This window comes from Halichoeres trimaculatus, unplaced genomic scaffold (assembly GCF_033239565.1).
Source record: "Halichoeres trimaculatus isolate MK-OKI-2021-1 unplaced genomic scaffold, fHalTri1.1 fHalTri1_scaffold_19, whole genome shotgun sequence".
NCBI lineage: Eukaryota > Metazoa > Chordata > Actinopteri > Labriformes > Labridae > Halichoeres > Halichoeres trimaculatus.
Genome location: NW_027437197.1, coordinates 3,466,470 through 3,485,524, shown reverse-complemented (window position 1 = coordinate 3,485,524; position 19,055 = coordinate 3,466,470). Strand labels below are relative to the sequence as shown.

At 36.7% G+C, this 19,055-nt stretch overlaps 1 protein-coding gene across 1 annotated transcript; it reads left to right on the top strand.

Annotated features, from left to right (window-relative positions):
* Positions 1-1,868: 1,868 nt before the first annotated feature.
* hacd2 (3-hydroxyacyl-CoA dehydratase 2) lies at positions 1,869-10,859 on the top strand. Its single transcript, XM_074695670.1, has 7 exons — positions 1,869-2,090; positions 3,423-3,540; positions 5,087-5,105; positions 5,740-5,828; positions 6,364-6,485; positions 9,108-9,286; positions 10,676-10,859. Exons 1-7 carry the CDS (start codon positions 1,966-1,968, stop codon positions 10,756-10,758), a joined length of 735 nt encoding a protein of 244 aa, XP_074551771.1. The 5' UTR covers positions 1,869-1,965; the 3' UTR covers positions 10,759-10,859.
* Positions 10,860-19,055: the final 8,196 nt, after the last annotated feature.

Here is a 19,055-nt window from a genome sequence, read left to right as displayed (position 1 = left end):
TTTGGTGAGTGATATGGTGTCAGAAAAAATGTGTCCCCCAATTTTGTGATGGTAAATATATATCAAATCCTTCAATGAGTGAATAATAATAATAATAATAATAATAATAATAATAATAATAATAATAATAATAATAATAATAATAATAATAATAAACAGCAGCAGCAGCAGCAAAAAAAAAAAGGGAAAGGGGGGGGGGTAAAAACACACAAACAAGCAAAAAAAAACATTTATGATACAAGATACAAAGATTCTTGTATTACAGCTATAAATTATTTAAATTAGTTATATAAATGGAAATAAGCTAAAACTAAAGGGAAAGAGAAGAAGAGTCAAACTGGAAAGAAGGGAGAAAAAGAAAGAAACAAAAAATGATAATAAAAATAATTTAAAAAGGGAATACCTTACAAAAAATCAGTAATGCTTCAGATCTTTAACATATTGACCAGGATACAGGCTCCAGTGCTGTTGAGAAATAGACCCATGGCTCTGTACGAGTGTTTTAAGGTCACAGGAAGTGAATGAAGGTTACAGTGCGTGATTAAAGGTTCATAGAAAGTGATAGAAGGAGGAAGTGGAAGTTTTTTGAAGGTTTGTGAATTGATTGAGGTGTTTAAAGAAAGGGTGAAATAGTAGAAGCCCTTCTTTAATGTAAATGCTTATTTGTTAACTCCTGTGCGTAGGAAAATGGGCCGTGAATGAAAAGGCCAACAGAAGCTGTAACAAAGCATTAAAAAATTGGTCTCAGCAAAAATAAAATAATACACAGCAAAAGTATTCCAGTTGTAGTTAGTCTTTATTTAATGTGACCTGCTTTTTGGAAAACATCCTGGGATGATAGGGGTTAATAGCTAATAGGTGTTTTAAGATATGAAGAGTGATGAGGTTCAGAGCCAAGACGCCAAAGACAAAGTTAAAATAAAGTTTCACTCTGTGCAGCATGAGTCGACTTGACTGGACTTCACTTTCACTTCAGAAGCGCTCCTGACGAAACACCTTTCTTAGTAAGGTAGTAAGACTAACTCTTGTCTGTGTCTTGAAGACTGGGGCTGTGGAAGAAAGGGGCATGGCCTTGTGGACTGGTGTCACAGCTGACCTAATGTTGGATGTGGAGGATTGGGGCTGGATGGACTGTTAGGCCTCCAGAAATGCTAACTCAGCATTTTAACATAAAAAAAATTCAACAACAAAAAAAAATTGCTTCTGTGCATAAACTCTTGTTTGCTGATGATTACATATGTTAATTTTGAATTATTAGATAAATGAGACCAGAACTTTTTTTTTATTTAATGTTAAAAATAATTTAAAGGAGTACATTAAATAATTTCACTTTTAATGTATGATTGCCTTGATTGTATTTTGTTTAGCTTGTTTTGCTTCTTTTCATTCATGTTTTGTTAGTGTGCATTGTTTTATATGATGTTTTTATCCATTGTTAAGTGTCTTTGGGTGTCTAAAAAAGTGCTATATATATATATATATAATGTATTACTATTATATTTATTAATTTATCTTTGAATATTTTTTTTTCCTCTGAAATTTTTCCAGTTTCTATTGTTTTCATGAATTCATAAGGCTCCTACACCACCCACGACTTTCCAACAACAGAGGGCGCTATCACGGAGTGGCTCAATCAAAGATATAATTCTCAACTCAAGATAATTCATGTTCCGTGCATGTTAACGCAGCCCGCAAAAAGCTTTGGACAGATTAGCTAAATGTGCTGAATATGAAAATAATGATTGAAAACTAATGATTAATAAAGTCGACTTTTAAAGGAAAGTCGTGGAGATTTAAAAGATAAATATTTAGCAGTAGAGAACGAAACCGGAAAAAAGGAGGAGATAATCCTCTAGGATTATGACGACACATCCGGGTCTGGCCCCGTTCATTTCCTTACTCGGTGAACCTGTCATCCTCCGTCCAGACCAGGACCAGGACCAAAGACTGTCGTGGGTTGCAGTAATGTCGGCAGCTGCTCCGGGGACCAGCAAGGCGGCTCACAGCGATGTGGCCGGGAGGAAGAAGAAGGGACCCGGCGCCCTGGCCACGGCCTACCTGGTCATCTATAACGTTGTTATGACAGCGGGGTAGGTAGCGTGTTTCCTCGTGCTAATGCTGCTCTGCTGGCGCGTGTGTCTGCTGGAGTGAGCTCTCAATAACTGGAGCAACATCTCCCTGATGAAATCTTATTTTTGGACTGTTCACACGAAAATTGCTTTGAGTTATTAATGGAAACAGCCCTGGCATAATGCAAAGTGGCTTAACTTTGATTTAGCGTCTCCACAGACCACAGTAAGACCCCCCGCCTGCACATGAACCGTGGCTGACAGGGTCGCCACCACAGACAATACAGAAATAACAAGACAGATGGTTGATGGTCTGCAGACAGGGGGTCTTTTCTAATCCACTGTTGTTTTATATTTGCAGGGAAAAGGCTGAGATTGAGTTGCACACGTGTTAAAAGATAACAAAAATAACAAAATGCAAATTGTTTTAACTAATAGACTAAGAATTATGCAGATCATATCAAATTAGCTTATTAAAAAGCTACTACTGGAGCACAAACAGGCATTTAAAAACATTGGGCGTGACTTGTAGTTACAAATATTAAGAATACAATTTTTAAAATAACCCATTTTGGCTTGCAGATCATAAATCTTATTTATGAGGTGAATAAACTCTAAAAATTGTCATTTGCAACCCTAGTTGGGACCCTTAATGTTGCTGATTCACCTACTTCTATTTATTTTGTGGAAAGTATTTATGTAAACATGAGACATAATAAGGTTTTTAAGTGGATAAAGGAGCAGTCAGTTCCCTTTTTCTAACATCATTAAACATTGCTTTAACTTAATTTTTTAAAAGTTGCAATAAAGTGTTTCCGCTACATTGTACTTTGAATTTGAAAGTGTGTCAAAGACTGGACTCTTGTTTTCTGTTATCTCTGTTTCCTTGCCAAGAAACTGAGACATGAGCGTTTTATTGCTCTGCTTTTTAGACCGTTGCGCAATTGAATGGTGGGTGTTTGCTCGCTGCCCCGACCAGTTAGGCCACATTGTGCTAGTCTCAGTCTCTATGAGACACACTTACAGTGCTCGCCTTGTGTTGAGTACACGTCAGGGTGTCGGTCCAGTTTACCAGTTCAGATGCAGCACAGTCTGTATTCAGAGCAGCTAAGCAGGCGGTTTCTGCCCGACTGGCCCTGACATCGCTGGGTTTCTTTCAGGATTTTTTGAAACTGTGGGGAAGCCCCTCACTGATTAAACTTTTATACATTATTTTTTCCACAAACTGACCAGGATGAAGTTTGAAATAAATATAAACCACACAGAGTCACAGGGAAACTTCTGCACATGCATTTTATAAATGGATATAAACACTGCGATGCAAGCCATGTCAGTTATGTTTGTGTCTTTCAGGTGGCTGGTGATAGCCGTGGGTCTGGTCAGAGCTTACCTGGCCAGAGGAAGCTACCACGGGCTGTACTACTCCATAGAGAAGCCCCTGAAGTTCTTCCAGACTGGAGCTGTGCTGGAGGTGAGGTGTGGTCAAAGGGCTGTGATGTTACTGTGTGTCATTAGTTCATGTTTGATGAACCAATGAAAGACGAGCAGTCCCAGCAGTGCATACAGAATCTGGACTGGCCTATTTCTAAATTACTGAGTCAGTAAAATCAGACCTCATGCTGGGACTCAGGGTGGATGTGCCTGATCCTCTCAGGCCTGTTATCTCTGCACTGTTTGATATGTCTGCTACAACATATCTGCCTGGGTAAATACCATGCCTGGCAACGCTGTGTTAAAGTCACTGGGCCATTATTTTATGACAACACTTAAGTGACTTGACCATCATTTTCTGTCCGTTCCATGTTACACATTTTTGTGTTCTCAGCCAAAAATGACCGGTCCATTAAGACTCATCATAAAAACTGAAAGAATACAAATATTATAACTTCTTGTGTCTTTTTTTAAATTTAAGTTCTTGTGCTGATTACAAATTTTGGACTTTTATTTATGGCCTGTAGGCCTCATTGACCTGAGTTTATATACGTCAAATTCAATTTCTAAAAATTATCATTTCTGTTTTATTTTGGCTGCAAGAAATAGTCTGTTGAAACAAAGTAAACTGTTTACCTCCATAGACTGAATATGGAGTGGACAGCGTAGTTCGGCCATTTATCATTGCACGGTTTTGAAGCCAAAATTCCCCGTCACAGGCGCAGCCATTGGTAGCAGTTGCAGCCAGAGTCTGTGAGGGATTCTGGGAGAATCTGAGTGGAGCTGGGTGACAAAAATTATATATATTTTTTTTTCTTTCGAGAGTCTAATCACTTCTTGACTCTACCTCTATTTTACTATCCCCCCAAAAAATACACGGGAACGGCATCCGTCAATTATCGTTAAATATTGCTTAAAACCTTGTTTTTAACCTCATATAACTAATGAAAACAAAACTTTTCAGAAAAAAAGAGGACTTAAGTACAAGACAGCCAAATGATATCTTCAAATCACCACAACAATCAGACGTGAGAAACATTTCTACGAGGAGTATTAATTTTTTTAAGTTTGACCACAGCCCATCTGGAATGACTGGGGAGATGGATTTTTTGACCCATACTGCAGCCAGCCACCAGGGGGAGCAGTTTTTGTAGAGACCTCACTTCGAGCCAAGCAAGCGGATGTCCATTTTTTTACAGTCTTACGTTTACCACAGACTACTTTGGGTCAGCTGTTTAATATTTGTAAACAATCACATAAAATAACATCTTTCTTGTGTTACCGTCGAAAGTGACCGTGAACATTTTAAAGGGAATTCTTTTTTGTTAATTAATTTGATGGTATGAAGTAATTTTCTTTCATGTTTTTAAATGTACCTGTTCATTGTGAAGAAAATCGTGAATCAAATTGAAAATCGCGATATCTGCCAGAAAATCGCAAATAGATCCTTTTCCTAAGATCCTTCAGCCCTACTGAGGATGAATCCCAGAACTCTAGTTTTCTTAGAGATGGTGCTGTAAAAGTGAAAATAGACTCCACTTTTGGAGGCATATTGAGTAACTTTCTCTTATCTTTTCTTTTCACAGATACTACACTGTGCTGTAGGTGAGTTTCCTTCAGCCTCCACACTGGCTTCCACTCCTCTCTGTTATCAAACTGTAGTTTTCAAAGGTTGCTGAAATATCACTTTTACAGAATTTGATTTAACACAGCTTGCTTTTGAGAACATATAAATTACATCTAATTCAAATAATTGTATGTATGTGTAGGTAAGGCTTCATATCAGTGAATAAGAATAAAAAACAGAGATTTCTGTCTAAGTCAAGTTGCACCATCAGCTAATGTAACGGGCAGGGTCCTCGTTATGTAAGTCTTATTGTTTGCTCATATCTGTGGGGGTCAAAAGCACAAATAGTGTTTTTTATGGGACCCTCAGTGAGATAAATCCATGAGCAGAGGTGTCTCGCCCAGATGTCCTCTGCAGATTTCTCTCTGATATAAATCCCAGACAAACTGAAGAGAATCAAAAACCACGCTGCTCCGACGGTTTGAAGGCGACTGTAGCTCTCGTCCGGCTGCTTCATAATCTTTTCCCTTCGTTATCTGGGATTAATGGGAGATAATCTGGACCCCCTGCAGCTGTCATCCAATCAGAGAAATCACACGCACACACACTCTGTGCTGCCCTCTGCTGGCCACTTGAAGGTGTTGCCTCACCGTTTGTCTCTGTGTGTCTCAGGAATCGTACCGTCCTCTGTGGTCCTGACTGGATTCCAGGTCATGTCCCGAGTGTTTCTCACCTGGGCCGTCACACACAGCGTCAGAGAGGTGAGATTATTTTTCCAGCTTTTAAATCCCACATTAAAATCAGTGTAATACACATGAATCAACAACCCAGTGAAGTGTTCTTCAGTGTTTTTTCTTGTTGGAAAATGACGGGTGGATGTTTGCTCTTTGATAGATTGGAGAGCGGTAAACCTGTAAGTAGCGTCAGACGGTTTTGCTGGAGCATTGCAGGATTTGCTGATTTTTTGTAGAAGTTAATGAATTCCAGGTTTTGTTTTGTGTCTTTTTTCTGTCTTTGGTTTGATAATTCACTGACATTTTCTCTGTATGCTCTCGTTGCTCTTCCTTTGTGTGTGGAAAGTGTAACATGATACATGCGTCTGTTTAAATCTAATATCTGACGGTGAGGACTGTCTGCCTGCAGTGTGACTTCATCTCTGAGCGTCTGAAACAAACGGCATGTTTCTGGGATGAAAAGTGTTGATTAGTTTACAGCAGCATGATGGAAACCTGTTTCTGTCTGTCTCCTCCTCTCATCATCCTCCGTGTGTGTGTGTGTGTGTGTGTGTTCCTGCAGGTGCAGAGCGAGGACAGCGTGCTGCTGTTCGTCACAGCCTGGACCATCACAGAGATCATCCGTTACTCTTTCTACACCTTCAGTCTGCTCAACCACCTGCCGTTTCTCATCAAATGGGCGAGGTAAGAAAAGAGGAGCTCAGCTTGGTGCTTTCTGGGAAATATGACATTAAAAACAAAAGGAAACAGTGCTGAAATTTCTTGTATTATCACTTAACGACATTTATTTTGCCATCAGTCGCATCTATCCTCCGAATCTTTGATTTCGTGATGCTTTTTACGAGTGATTCTATATTAGGGGAACATTTCAAGTCCATGGGGTAAACTTATCAATTTTACTTAATATTAATTTCAAACAATGACCAATTTTAGGTTGGGTCATTTGGCTGATATCCCACTTTCATTTAATACAGAAAATTAACAGGTTCCATCATTTATTTAGCAGAAATTGTAAATCATGTGCTGGAGTTTACAGTTTTGTGCTGTCGGTTTCAAAATGAACACTAGAATACATGTTTGAGTTTATTATTTTCAGTATTATTTCAGAATCAGAATCAGAATACTTTATTGATCCCCGAGGGGACATTTCATTTGAGTTACATCCCTTCCAAGACATATAAGAAGACAAACTCAGACATAGGAAAACAGACTGGATTTGGGATTAACCTAGGAGCTAGGCCCATTACAGCCAAGCCGAGCTGACAACTTCTCCAAGTTGTTATCCATCCTATCCTCCTTGTGATTAAGTTCGAATAACACCTGAGTCTAAGTGTTGACAGCCCTGCACAATCCCTCAATGACCGGCAGCTCATAACCCAAAAGTGCTGCCTGCGTCTTCTGAAGTTTGCGATAAATCAAGAAACCACCAGCTCCAAACAGCAGAAAGCCTGATATCATGAATCCAAATATGTAGACATCTTCGACATCCTCAATGGAAAGGATCGACGGGCATACGGTCCTCCAAGTATCCCAGAAGTCGATCGTATACCCGGCTGCAAACGTTCTGCCAGCGTTTAGAAAATTTGATCAATTGCGTTGAGAAACCAGCCGATCAAATCCATGGTTTTAGGTTATGGATAGGATACGAAGAGAGGCTCAGATAGTTCAGACAGAGACAGACCAAGAGCAAGCAGGGAAGATAGGGTGGAGGGAGCTAGAAGAAAAGCGTCTGCCTCCATTGAGAGCAGAAGAGAGAAGAAATAATCATTCAAACATGACAAAGGTGATTTAAAAATAATAAAGAATAATTAATTTAGATAAAGTAATTCACTTTGTGTTAGGGATGCAAAACCCTATAAATTAGCAATGGTTTGCTCCAAGGTCACATGACCCAAATCAGCTGAGGGCCCATCCTTTTTGGTGTGAACCTTGGAGAAAGTGTGGCATGTTTCAGCTCCTCCTCATCAATATTTCATCAGAATGATTGTCTGTACATGGGGCGCATTAAGTTGAGTTGATGGAGGTCAGGTGGTGGCATGTTCAAGGTCTGTGGTTAGCAGACTTGTCCTGTCAGCTGGTTACTGGGATTTTTGAGCTGTAATTCTTTTAAATTTTGTTTAAACTGTGATAGAAATGATGAGGGACACTTCTAGGGAGCGTAGTCTGACAGAGAAAAAAGCACAGGTTTTTTCACCCTTGCGTTACCTCATGTGACCCTTAAACTAAAGGCGCGAACTCCCCCTCTGTGTGATTGATTGAAAATTGTAATTAAATGTGTAAAAACATGAAAAACCTTTTCATCTCTTCATCGTCTTGATGGGATTCATCTTCATGGATCTTCAATCAAGACAGCCGTTGAAAAGGGGCCTCCCTCCTCCCTCCCTCCTCCCTGTAATCTTTGTTGCTAGGTAGCAAATGAGACCCCTGCTATATTGATCTTCGACTTTCATGTCAGTCGCTGAGAGGCAGATAAATTGGTTGTGCATCTGTGGAAAATTCAGCGAAGGATCAGAGAAGATTGAAGGTTGTTTTGGAGAGCTGGATCAAGCAGAGAGCGCACGTTTTGATGTTTGTTGTCTCTGTGGAAGAAGAAGTTCAGCGTGAAACAGACGACGCTTCAACGGCTCTGACGTTTAAAATGTAAATGCATGCAGAGGCAGCGACGCGTTGCTTGTGAAACAGGAGATGTTTTATTTCTTATGATCAGGGTTTGTAACTTCTATCTCTTTCTTGGTGAAGCTTTGGGATATTTTTTGAGATCTGTGAAAAAAAACAAGCATGCATGAAAAACGGAGCTGTTAGCTTAGCAGTGTAAACAGAAGCCCCTTTAAGGACAAAAGCTTGTGAGCTGATGATTTATTTTATTCACTGCATACTTGAAAATCTTCTGTTGGGGTCATGGCACAGTCTCAAACATTTCCCACTCCTCTTTCTGTTTTTTTTGTGGAGCTAAAATAAAAATGTATCGTCCACGGTACCACAGCCTCTGGCAACACTTTTTCTTTCCTTTACAGCACATCAGTCCTTTCTCCAGACGCTTTCTTCTCTCCTCAGCGCTGAGTCCGTCTCTCACACTCTCTTTGCAGGAAAATCTGTTTGTTTAAGTAAAAAGCAGACGTGTTTGTTCAAGTTTAGCTGAGCTTCACTGGCTTACACGCTTTAGATGACTCTGATAGCCGAGCTTCAAACTGGAGGAAAGCAAATCGAGCTTATTTCCTGCTGAATCTTTGCCTTTTCTCCCAGCTACAGCCTGTCCTTTGTGTTTGAGAAAGACTAAATGATGAAGGATAAACTCTTCTTCCTCAGGTACACCTTCTTCATCGTGCTGTATCCCATGGGCGTGACCGGGGAACTGCTGACCATCTATGCAGCGCTGCCGTTCGTGCAGAAGACAGGCCTGTACTCCGTCACTCTGCCCAACAAGTACAACTTCTCCTTCGACTACTACACCTTCCTCATCCTCACAATGATCTCCTACATTCCTCGTAAGTCAACGCAAAGGTTTAACTTCCTAAACAACAATAAACAAGCAGAAACAACATGGGGAATAAATTCAGCTTTTTCTTTTAAATCTCTGAGTCGTGCCGCTCTGCCACACCGCTAACAGTCATAATTTTGATGTGATGTGATGACCTGATATGAAGTCTTTTTTTAATTTCATTTTTTTTTTACTTTACTGTTTTCATTTATTTTCTTTTTTAAAAATTTGTGTGACTTTATCTGAATTTTTATGTACTCTCTGACAATTTCTGTTGATCTTCCTGAGTTTGGTAAACAAAACCATGAAAAAAAAACAAAAAAAAAAACAAAAGAGGTTTCTACGGTGGTAAATTGCATTCACCATAAAATAAATCCTGTTTTTATGACATTACTATTTCATACAAACAGAAATCTTTATTTTTTTGATTTTCCTATTTTATGAGATACTATCTTGAGAAAAACAGAAAATTTATATTTTATTTTCCTGTTTTAGTGAGAAACTATCTGATAAAAAAATTATTTATTATTTTTGAAACTTCTGTTTTTATGAGATACTTTTTCTTTAAAAAATAATACATTTATTTATTTTTGATTTTTCCTATTTTTATGATACTATCTTGAAATAAACAAAAAATATTTCCTTTTTAATTTTCCTGTTTGAAAGATGGACTATCTCATAAAAATGATTTATTTATTTAAGAAACTCCTGTTTTTATAAGAAAATCTTTCATTATATAAAGAATTTATTTATTTTAGAACCTCCTGTTTTTATGAGCTACTCTTTCATAAAAAATAATTTATGTATTTATCTTAGAAACTCCTGTTTTTTTAACTCTTTTTTTAACGGAAATAATATATTTATTTTAGAAACTCCTGTTTTTTATGAGATACTACCTGATAAAATAGGAATTTATGTGTTTTACAAACTTCTGTTGTTATGAGATATTCTTTCATAAAAAAAATATTTCTTATAGAAACTCCCGTTTTTATAAGATCCTACCTCATAACAAAATAAATTTATTTATTTTAGAAATTCTTGTTTTTTATGAGAAATACATAAAAAAGCCTACCTCAGTGGCAAAAAGATGCAGGAACAGGTCATGCAGTGGAGGGATTCTGTTTTTTTATGAGATAGTATCTCATAAAAAACAGGAAATTCTAAAATAAATACATTCCTGTTTATATGAGATAGTTACATCGTACAAACAGAAGGATTTTTTTTTCAAGTGATTGCAATTCACCACCATAGTTTTAAAAAAAACAACAACAAAAAAAACCACGCTACTCAAAAATCTAAACAAAAAAAAAGTTTGTTGTAATACTCACTTTGACCACAGGAGGCTCATTTTAGCTCCTTTTTGAAAGAGTGTTTCTGTTTCTGTGCCTCCCTCCAGTTTTCCCGCAGCTCTACTTCCACATGATCCGACAGAGGAAGAAGGTTCTGGGCCACGCAGAGGACTACAGCAAAGTGGAGTGAACGCAGCAGCGATCAGACGGTTCCAAAAGAGGGAAAAGAAAACCAAAAAAAATTACAAAACAAAACATAAGAGGAACAAAATCATGTCTGCTTAGAAACCAGCCAGTTTCCAAACTGCCCGAACTGAACCTGGCAGAAGATCCAATTATCAAGCAACGTTTGTTTCCGTTTGTTTCCCAGCTGTCGTCCGGCTTGTTTAGGTGCTCACACTTCATGATGTTGTTGTTGTTTTGTTGTTGTTGTTGTTTTTATTTATGAACAAGCAGCAGTTTCTTGGTTTAGTCAGAGCTGGAGCCTGTAACGAAACTCCTGCTGCAGTCACAGACTGAAGATGCACTGATAGAAACGATAACCTCTGTTTTAACTGACGCGATAGAGAAAAACAGACATTTCTCCTCTGTTTAGCTTTTTGTTACTCTTTTTTAAGCTGCAGCTTTGCTTTAATTTAACGTAGAAAGATTAATCTGAACACTAAAGTCTTGATTCTCTCTGTGGGGTTTGCATCTGCAGGTTGTTGCTGGTGCAAACTGTGATCCAGGTTTTTGGCTCTTCTGCTCTCGGTCCTGAGTTTGATTACATTCCTACTTCAGTTCAATAAACTTTTTTCATCGTCCACTTGCATGGCTCTCCATCTGTCCTCTTGTTTGTTTTTGCAGCTGTTTGTTTCATGTTTTCATGAAAGCTTCATTTTTTGTGTCTTTTTACTTCGATGATGTGGATGAAGAATCTCGAAGAAGAAGAAACATTTCTGAGTTTGTCCTTTCACTTCCTCCTGCTTTGATTTTTTAGTGTTTTTTAAATGAGCAGGTTGAGGTATCCGGAGTTTCTTTCATCAAGTATTCATCTTACTTTTCACATCCCATCTTTCACTCCACTGCGGCGGAGACAAAGCGTGTGAATAGTGTGGTTATTCAGACGTTAGTTTTGTGAGACTGGCTGGAAAAAAAGGACGGATAGCACAACAAACAGTAGCAACAGTTTTTGATACGTTACACTAAAAGGAACTGTGTTGTAGCTTGAATTCATGTTGGATGTTTAACGTTACTGATATTTATTTTGTTGTAATGATGATAAAAGGCTTATAATTAACTTAAACAGAGGCTGCACTGAACGCTATCAGTGAGCGATTAATCATGCCTCTTAAAGGAAGTGGACATTAAAGTTTGAAAGAAGCTGTGAATCAGAAAAGTTTAACGTCATTGTTTGGATTTTTAATTCTGTGATTTGATGATTTCTCATCATATTTGTGCATTTTTTAACACTTTGCTTTGTCAGTACAGCTCAAAGATCAGTTTCTTATTGCAAATTGGGTGAACTGACCCTTTAATGTTTGAAGCCAAGTTGCCCCTGTCATGTTTTCTTTCCTCATCCATCAGCATGTCTCATTTAACCGATGTTGTGTTGGCGCCTCTCATCCTCATCAACACGTTGAAGCTCTTTTTATTCTGTAGCAAAGTGAGCGGCCAGCGTCTGTCGCGTCCGGTCTAAACTTCCTGCTCCCTCTGTTCTCTCCCACATACACGGTTGAGCATGATTCGGGGTCGGTGTTGGAAATTTCTTGCAAAAAGAGCAGAAGTGCAGCTCGTTGTAAAACTGCATGAAAAGGGAGAAATCTGGATGCCTGGAATGATGATCTGTGTTACAACCTAACCTATCCAAGAGAAAAAACTACAACAGCATGGCAAATGTTATCCCAGAACTGGTTCTTCTGAATAAAGTTTTGATACAAATGTTTTGCATGGGGCCAGATGACTTTGTACAGGTATGAATAATGAGTATATATTTACAATAAACCTATGACATGGGAAGCACTTTCACCACTTTTTATTATCTCTGCAGCATCTCGCACAGTGTGTGGGACTTTTAGCTCCTCGTGCTTCCTCTTCTTGAGGAGTTCAGGGATTCTTGCAGCTGGATGCAGCTCACCTTTAGGTGCAGGAGTTGCTCAGCAGAGCTCTTCAGGCTCCTGCAGGAGAAGATGTGAGATCAGCACAGGACGCTGCGGCAAAAGGCACTTTGGATCTCCAAGTTGGCCACCTCTGATGCCACAAAATCCTGCGCTATGACTGGTCTTTTGCCTCCTCACAGGTAAGACTTTAATGATAGTTGAAGGATTCTATTTACTGCATATCAAAGTTACTTATCATGCACAGGGGTCTGCAACCTGAGGCTCCTTGTAGCTTTAGAAAAAATTACTGAAATTTTTTCACATTTCAATATAATTTGATGTTTTAAAAAATTTTTGAAATTAAAAAAAATATTTTGAAATTTTGTGCAATTTTAGCAGTTTTGACCTTTCAATTTTTTTGCATTTTTAATTTTTTTTTTTTTTTTTGCAAATTTTAAAAATTTATCAAAAATAAAAATACAAGGCTTTACATTTCAATTTCATAAATTTTAAAATAATTTCTCGTTTTGATCATTTTGCGCGATATCAATATATTGTATTGATTTCAAGTATAATTTAAAATTTCTGAAAATGTTTTTTTTTCACATTTTTCGCATAAATAGTATTTGACATTCTTAGAAACTTTTACAAATTTCAAAAAGAATGCAATTTTTAATTTTGAAATTTTATGAAATCATAGCATTTTTTTTGAATTTCATTTTTTTTATTTTTGCAATTTTTGCAAATTTATCAAAAATAAAAAACAGGACTTCACATTTTCAGTTTTATAAATTCTAAAATAATTTCTTGTTTTGATCATTTTGATTGATATTATTAATGTATATGTAATATATTGAAAAATGTATAAAATTAAATAATTTCTTGTTTTCATAATTATTTACTAGAATTTAACTATGTATAGAATTTTATATGCTTTTTCTTTTTTTTATTGTGAAGATAAAGTAGATTTTGTGGCTGCAGAATGAATTTAATCCAGGTGATCTGAGGAAAAATGGCTTCTGAGAAAGTACAGGTTGCAGACCCCTGATCATGCAGATAAGGACACATCCTGCATGAGTCAGTCCCTCAACATCAGGACGAGTTATTTCTACATGTGTGCAAACATCTGTGTGAAAGACCTGAGCAGCAGTGGAGTCAGTGCCGGATGTGTCAGAGCTCTTTCCATCAGGTACTGATGTGTTTTAGATCATGGAGTCAGCTTTTGATAGATGCTGAAGATTTCCTGCCTGATTGTATATTTGCAGAATATTGCTCCTAGATGCTGCATGAGTGAATGAACCAATGAGACGTGCATCAGATGATTCAGGTGTCATTTTAAAGATGCACGGCTGAGTGACTTCAAATCCCCGTATGAAGAGAAAGGTTGTGTGTGAGCATGTGTGTGTGAGGCTGTGTGTCAGTGTGTATGATTGCATGATTCTCAGACAGACTGTAAAGGTTACTTTCCACCAGGATGAGTCACATCGCTGCAGTGCTCCTCATTTCCTCCCTTAGACCGACTGAATCTTCTGGAAACATCTGAAACACTGTTCAAGACGTCACAACACATAAGTCATAGTGAAAAAGATGAGAGGAAGGTGTAAAGTGTTAGTTTTGCACATGATATCTTTCTTTTTACTCTGATATAAACCCTGTTAACGGTTAAAGATCCAACTAAAACTCCATCATTGATTTTCTGTGAATTAAATCATTCTGCTGGACCTAAAAATGAAAAGTTTCAGAGTTTTTCTAAATGTGTTTATCTTGTGTGAGATGATGAACTTCATCCAGCACTCAGATGATGGCAGCAGAGTTCTGTTCAAACCAACGAGGCAAAAATGATGCCTGAGTGATTGTGTCTCATGTTTTTAATTTATTCTTAAAGTATGGTTTCAATTTTCTTTTATCGACCACATTGTACTTTTTTATTTATCATGAGGTTTGCTGCTGACCTTTTTGACAGGTCACCCTTGTAAAACAGATCTGGATCTCAGTGGGTTTTATCTGGTTAAATAAAGGTTCAATAAATATTAAGGGTAACGAGACATTTTCACCAAAAATAAGACATAAACACTTTTTTAGATTTCACTTTTTGCAGTGTAGGGACTTGGATCAATAACCAGACTCCTACACTGCAAAAAGGCCCTAAATACATTATTTAAAAAAAAGAGAGAGAAAGAAGAAAAAAAACACTTAATTTGATAAGAAAATTCTAAAAAAAAAAAAAAAAAAAAAGTCAAATTATCAATCCATGAAGTAAGATAATATTACTCAATAAGAAATCTTAAAAAAAAAAAAAAATTAAATGTAGAAATCATAGAAATCAGTTAGGACTTGAGAAGTGTTCCCAGGTGTTGAAACAAAAAATTAAATGCTACTTTTTAGTTTAAAATATGCAAAAATTAGTTAAATTTACTGAAAAAATAAGCAAAAAAATCGAATTTCTTCCTTTTTGTTTTCTTAATTTTAACAAAGAAGCCTGGGGACAAAAAAATCAAAAGTGTAGGTTACATAGTGTCAGAAAAGTGTTAGTCCAGTCAGTTAAAATTATTTTTTAACCCATTTTTTGTGTTAATTATCAAATCAAGCAACTTGACGGAGGTTCTTAATCTTGAGACAAGCTTTATTTTGAAGACACTTCTGGTCTCTCTTTTATTTATTTGAGATCCAGTGGCTATCAAGACAAAACAAGACATGTTCAGGTACAGTTTAAAATCACAGGTCAAATTAAGTCAAATTTTATTTTTAAATCACATTTTATAACAACCGCATTTGACCAAAGTGCTGTTTAAGCTTCATAGTAAGATCAATGAAAACACAATCAATAAAAACAAATAGTTAATAAAATAATTTCAAACAGCAGATGGTTAAAAAAAAGGGGGAAAGAGAAAAAAAGAAAATAATTTAAACTCAAGATAAAAACAAGTCAAACACTTAAAAAAGAAGACGTTTTTTTATCTAATATGTCTAAATGTAAGAGTTTAAAGAGGCTGTGAAGGGGATCTGTTGAAGCATAAACTGTAAGAAAACTCGAAGTGAGGTCACCACAAAAACTGCTCCCCCTGGTGGCTGGCTGCAGTATAGTTAAAAAAATCCGGCTTTCCAGTCATTCCAGATGGGCTGTGGCCAGACTTTAAAAAATTAATACACCTGGTAGAAATGTTTCTCATGTCTGATTGTTGCGGTGGTTTGAAGATGTCATTTGGATGCCTTGTATTCAAGTCCTCTTTTTTCTGAAAAGTTTTGTTTTCATTAGTTATAAGAGGTTAAAAAAAGGTTTTACATCACATTTAACGATGAATAACAGCTGACTTTTTTGTGTATTTTTTTTCAGGGATTGTAAAATACGTCGGGAGGTAGAGTCAAAAAGGGATTAGACTCTGGAAAGAAAAAAAATGTTATTATTTTTGTCACCCAGCTCCACTCAGATTCTCCCAGAATCCCTCACAGTCTCTACTGCACAGACTCTGGCTGCACAACTGCTTCAATCGCTGCCCCTGAGACGGGGGAATTTTGGTCTATGGTTTGAAGTGGACTGCAGCGACACCTTTGGGTGAAGTCAGGCGCACACTGTCGTGAAGACGTCACTCTTAACAAGGCATGTGTTTGTTTTGGAAATGAATAGAGATCAGATCCTCCTCTTTTCTTTGTTCACTGCTAAACTTTGTCAGCTGGCGAGGTGACTCGTATTGAGGAATAACCTATTTTTGTTGCTGATAATCTAATTTTAAGCTGTGGATTATGATCAGGCATATATCTAGAAGCCCTCACCCTAAGTGATGTCTGTCCATTAAGCATGTTTGTTGGATCCTTCTTGCTCATCAGTTTTTATTTCCAGCCTGAGTGTGTGTTGCATTTTTAATAACAGAGCTTATAAACTGAATTTATGTCAGACAGTCAGTCTTCTCTAATGGGACCATGTTTTCTCTTTCGGGGGTTACAATAAGCTGTTTCAAAAGGATGATACATTTTATGTCATCAAACTTTTGTAACTAAAATTATGTGCTCTTGTGCTGTGATAATATTTTGTCTTTGGACTCATTTTAAAGTACATCACTGTGTTAAACACATTAATGTGAGTTCACAGAAATCCCTGTGATAGAAACTAATGCTAGTCATCATTTAAGAGTTTGAGGTTTGTGTGAGACAGCAAAGAGAAAAAGGCCAACAGCGAGGAGTCATGAGACAAGCAGAGAAAATAAGTTTCCTCGGCTCGAGACCAGATCCATTTTTTTCAAATCAGATTTTTATCTGAGCTTCTTTTTTCGTGAGCTGAATGGGAGCTTCTGTTCGGGCTCCATAACGCTCTCACCCATGATAAATTCTAAAAACTGAATTCAGCTGGAGGTGAGCCGGTCACAGCGAACACACGAGGCTGCTCATCACATGCCTCCAAATACGTTCATGAGCACACAGTGTCAGCTTCAGAGACCAGGGTTCAGTTTGCCCAGGACGTAAATGCCCCGTGATCAGCTGAATCGACTTAAACATTCAGAGATAATTTCTTTCTTTTTCATTTTTTATGTGATGACAGGTCTGAGCAGCCTGATCAGACACAGACCAGCTCTTTCTGGGGCAATACGCTGGCTTCAAGATGCTCTTAAAGGCCCTCTGCAGTATAGCTTTAAAAATATTATTGAAATAAAGAGTTTTTATTTTTCTTCCAGAGGGTATTGATGATTAAAGACACTGACACTAAATAAAATCCTGTGTTAACATTTAGTTGAACTAAATCTTCATCCCATCTGTCAATAAAGCCTGCCACCGCTCTACTTCACCTCCTACAACATCAACAGCCCACCAACTTTCCATGCACCTGTGGCTAACCTCAAGTTTTACAGCCCTGGGAAGATAACTACATCTACAAAAAGACTCATCTGGAAGAAAATACAGATTTTAAGTTATGTACATGCTTGGTATGTGGCAATACATTAGCAAACAACCAAAAATGATGAGTCAAGCAAAAAATCTGTATAGTTAATCAAATAGATTTTTGGGGAATTTTTTTTCCTTAAAATTCTTTTTTTTTTTTTTTACTTTTTTGCAACTTTTTGAAATTTGAATTTTTCAATTTTTTTGGCAAAGTTATAAAATTATTTTTGTTTTATTCTATTTTTTCAAGTTTCAAATTTTTTGCAAATGAAATGCATTTATTATTTTTTTTTAAAAAACGAAACATTTTAAAAAAATGTATTGAATTTAATCATTTATGTAACTTTTTTAAATTTCACATTTAAATTTTTTAGCAACTTTTTGAAATTTTGAATTTTTTCTATTTTTTGGCAAATTTATTTAATTGTTTTTTTTTTGCAATTTTATATTTAAAAAATGATTGCAAATCAAATGCAATTATTATTCCCAAAAATTCCAACATTTTAAGAACTGTATTGATTTTATTTTTTAAATTTTTTGCAATTTTTTTTTTAATTTAACATTTTTGTAATTTCTTTTGAAACTTTTTGAAGTTTTAATTTTTTTTATATTTTTTGGCAAATTTATTTTATTCTTTTTAATTCTTTTTGTATTTTTTTCAAGTTTCAAATTTGTTTGCAAACTTTTCAATTTAAGTTTTATATACTTTCTAACTTTTTGACATTTCAGAACTTTTTGAATTTTTTTTTGCAATTTTTATTTCAAAAAGCTTGAATATTTGCAAAAATATTCTAATTTCAAAGTTTATGAAATATTTGCAAATTTATTAGAATAAAAAAATTGACCTCATTTGTTAAGTTTTATAAATAAAAAAATATATATATTATTATTCACTAGACTTTTACTATGTATATAAATTTGTCTTTATTGTGAAGATTAATTAGATTTTGTGGCTCTGGAATAACTTTAATCCAGGTGAGCTGAGGCAAAACGGACCAACTAATCTGTTTGCTGATCTTGTCATAAAAGTTTAATTTCAGGAAAAGTTTTTATTTGTCTTTGGAGCTTATTAAAGGGTTTCAGCATTTATTTTAGTCTGTATTATGACCAGCTAAAAACTCCTGATGGGAACTTTAACTTCCTCCACTCACAGTATAATTCATCCAGTGATATAAAAACCACAGATGATATTAAATCTTCAAGTTTTATATTTTTATCACATGCTTCAGGAAGAATGGCTCAGAGATTTCCTGATCTGCCAACAACATCCTGGATTTCTGGGACTTCCATTCGAAGGAGAGACAAACGTGTTCAGAGAAGGTGCATGTGTTGTGGGGGTGTGTTTTTCTGGAGGTGTGTGAGGGGCCATCCAGCTGTGGGATGAGATCCGCCCATTCATCGAAAGCGCCCGGGGGTCGCACAGCCCCTGTGACGCGGATTGACCGCCCTCCCGTCCAATGAAAGCGCGTCAAAGCGTGACTCACCGCTCCTCCTTCTCCAATGGCAGCGCTGCGGCGAGGCGGCCTGCAGGAAGCAC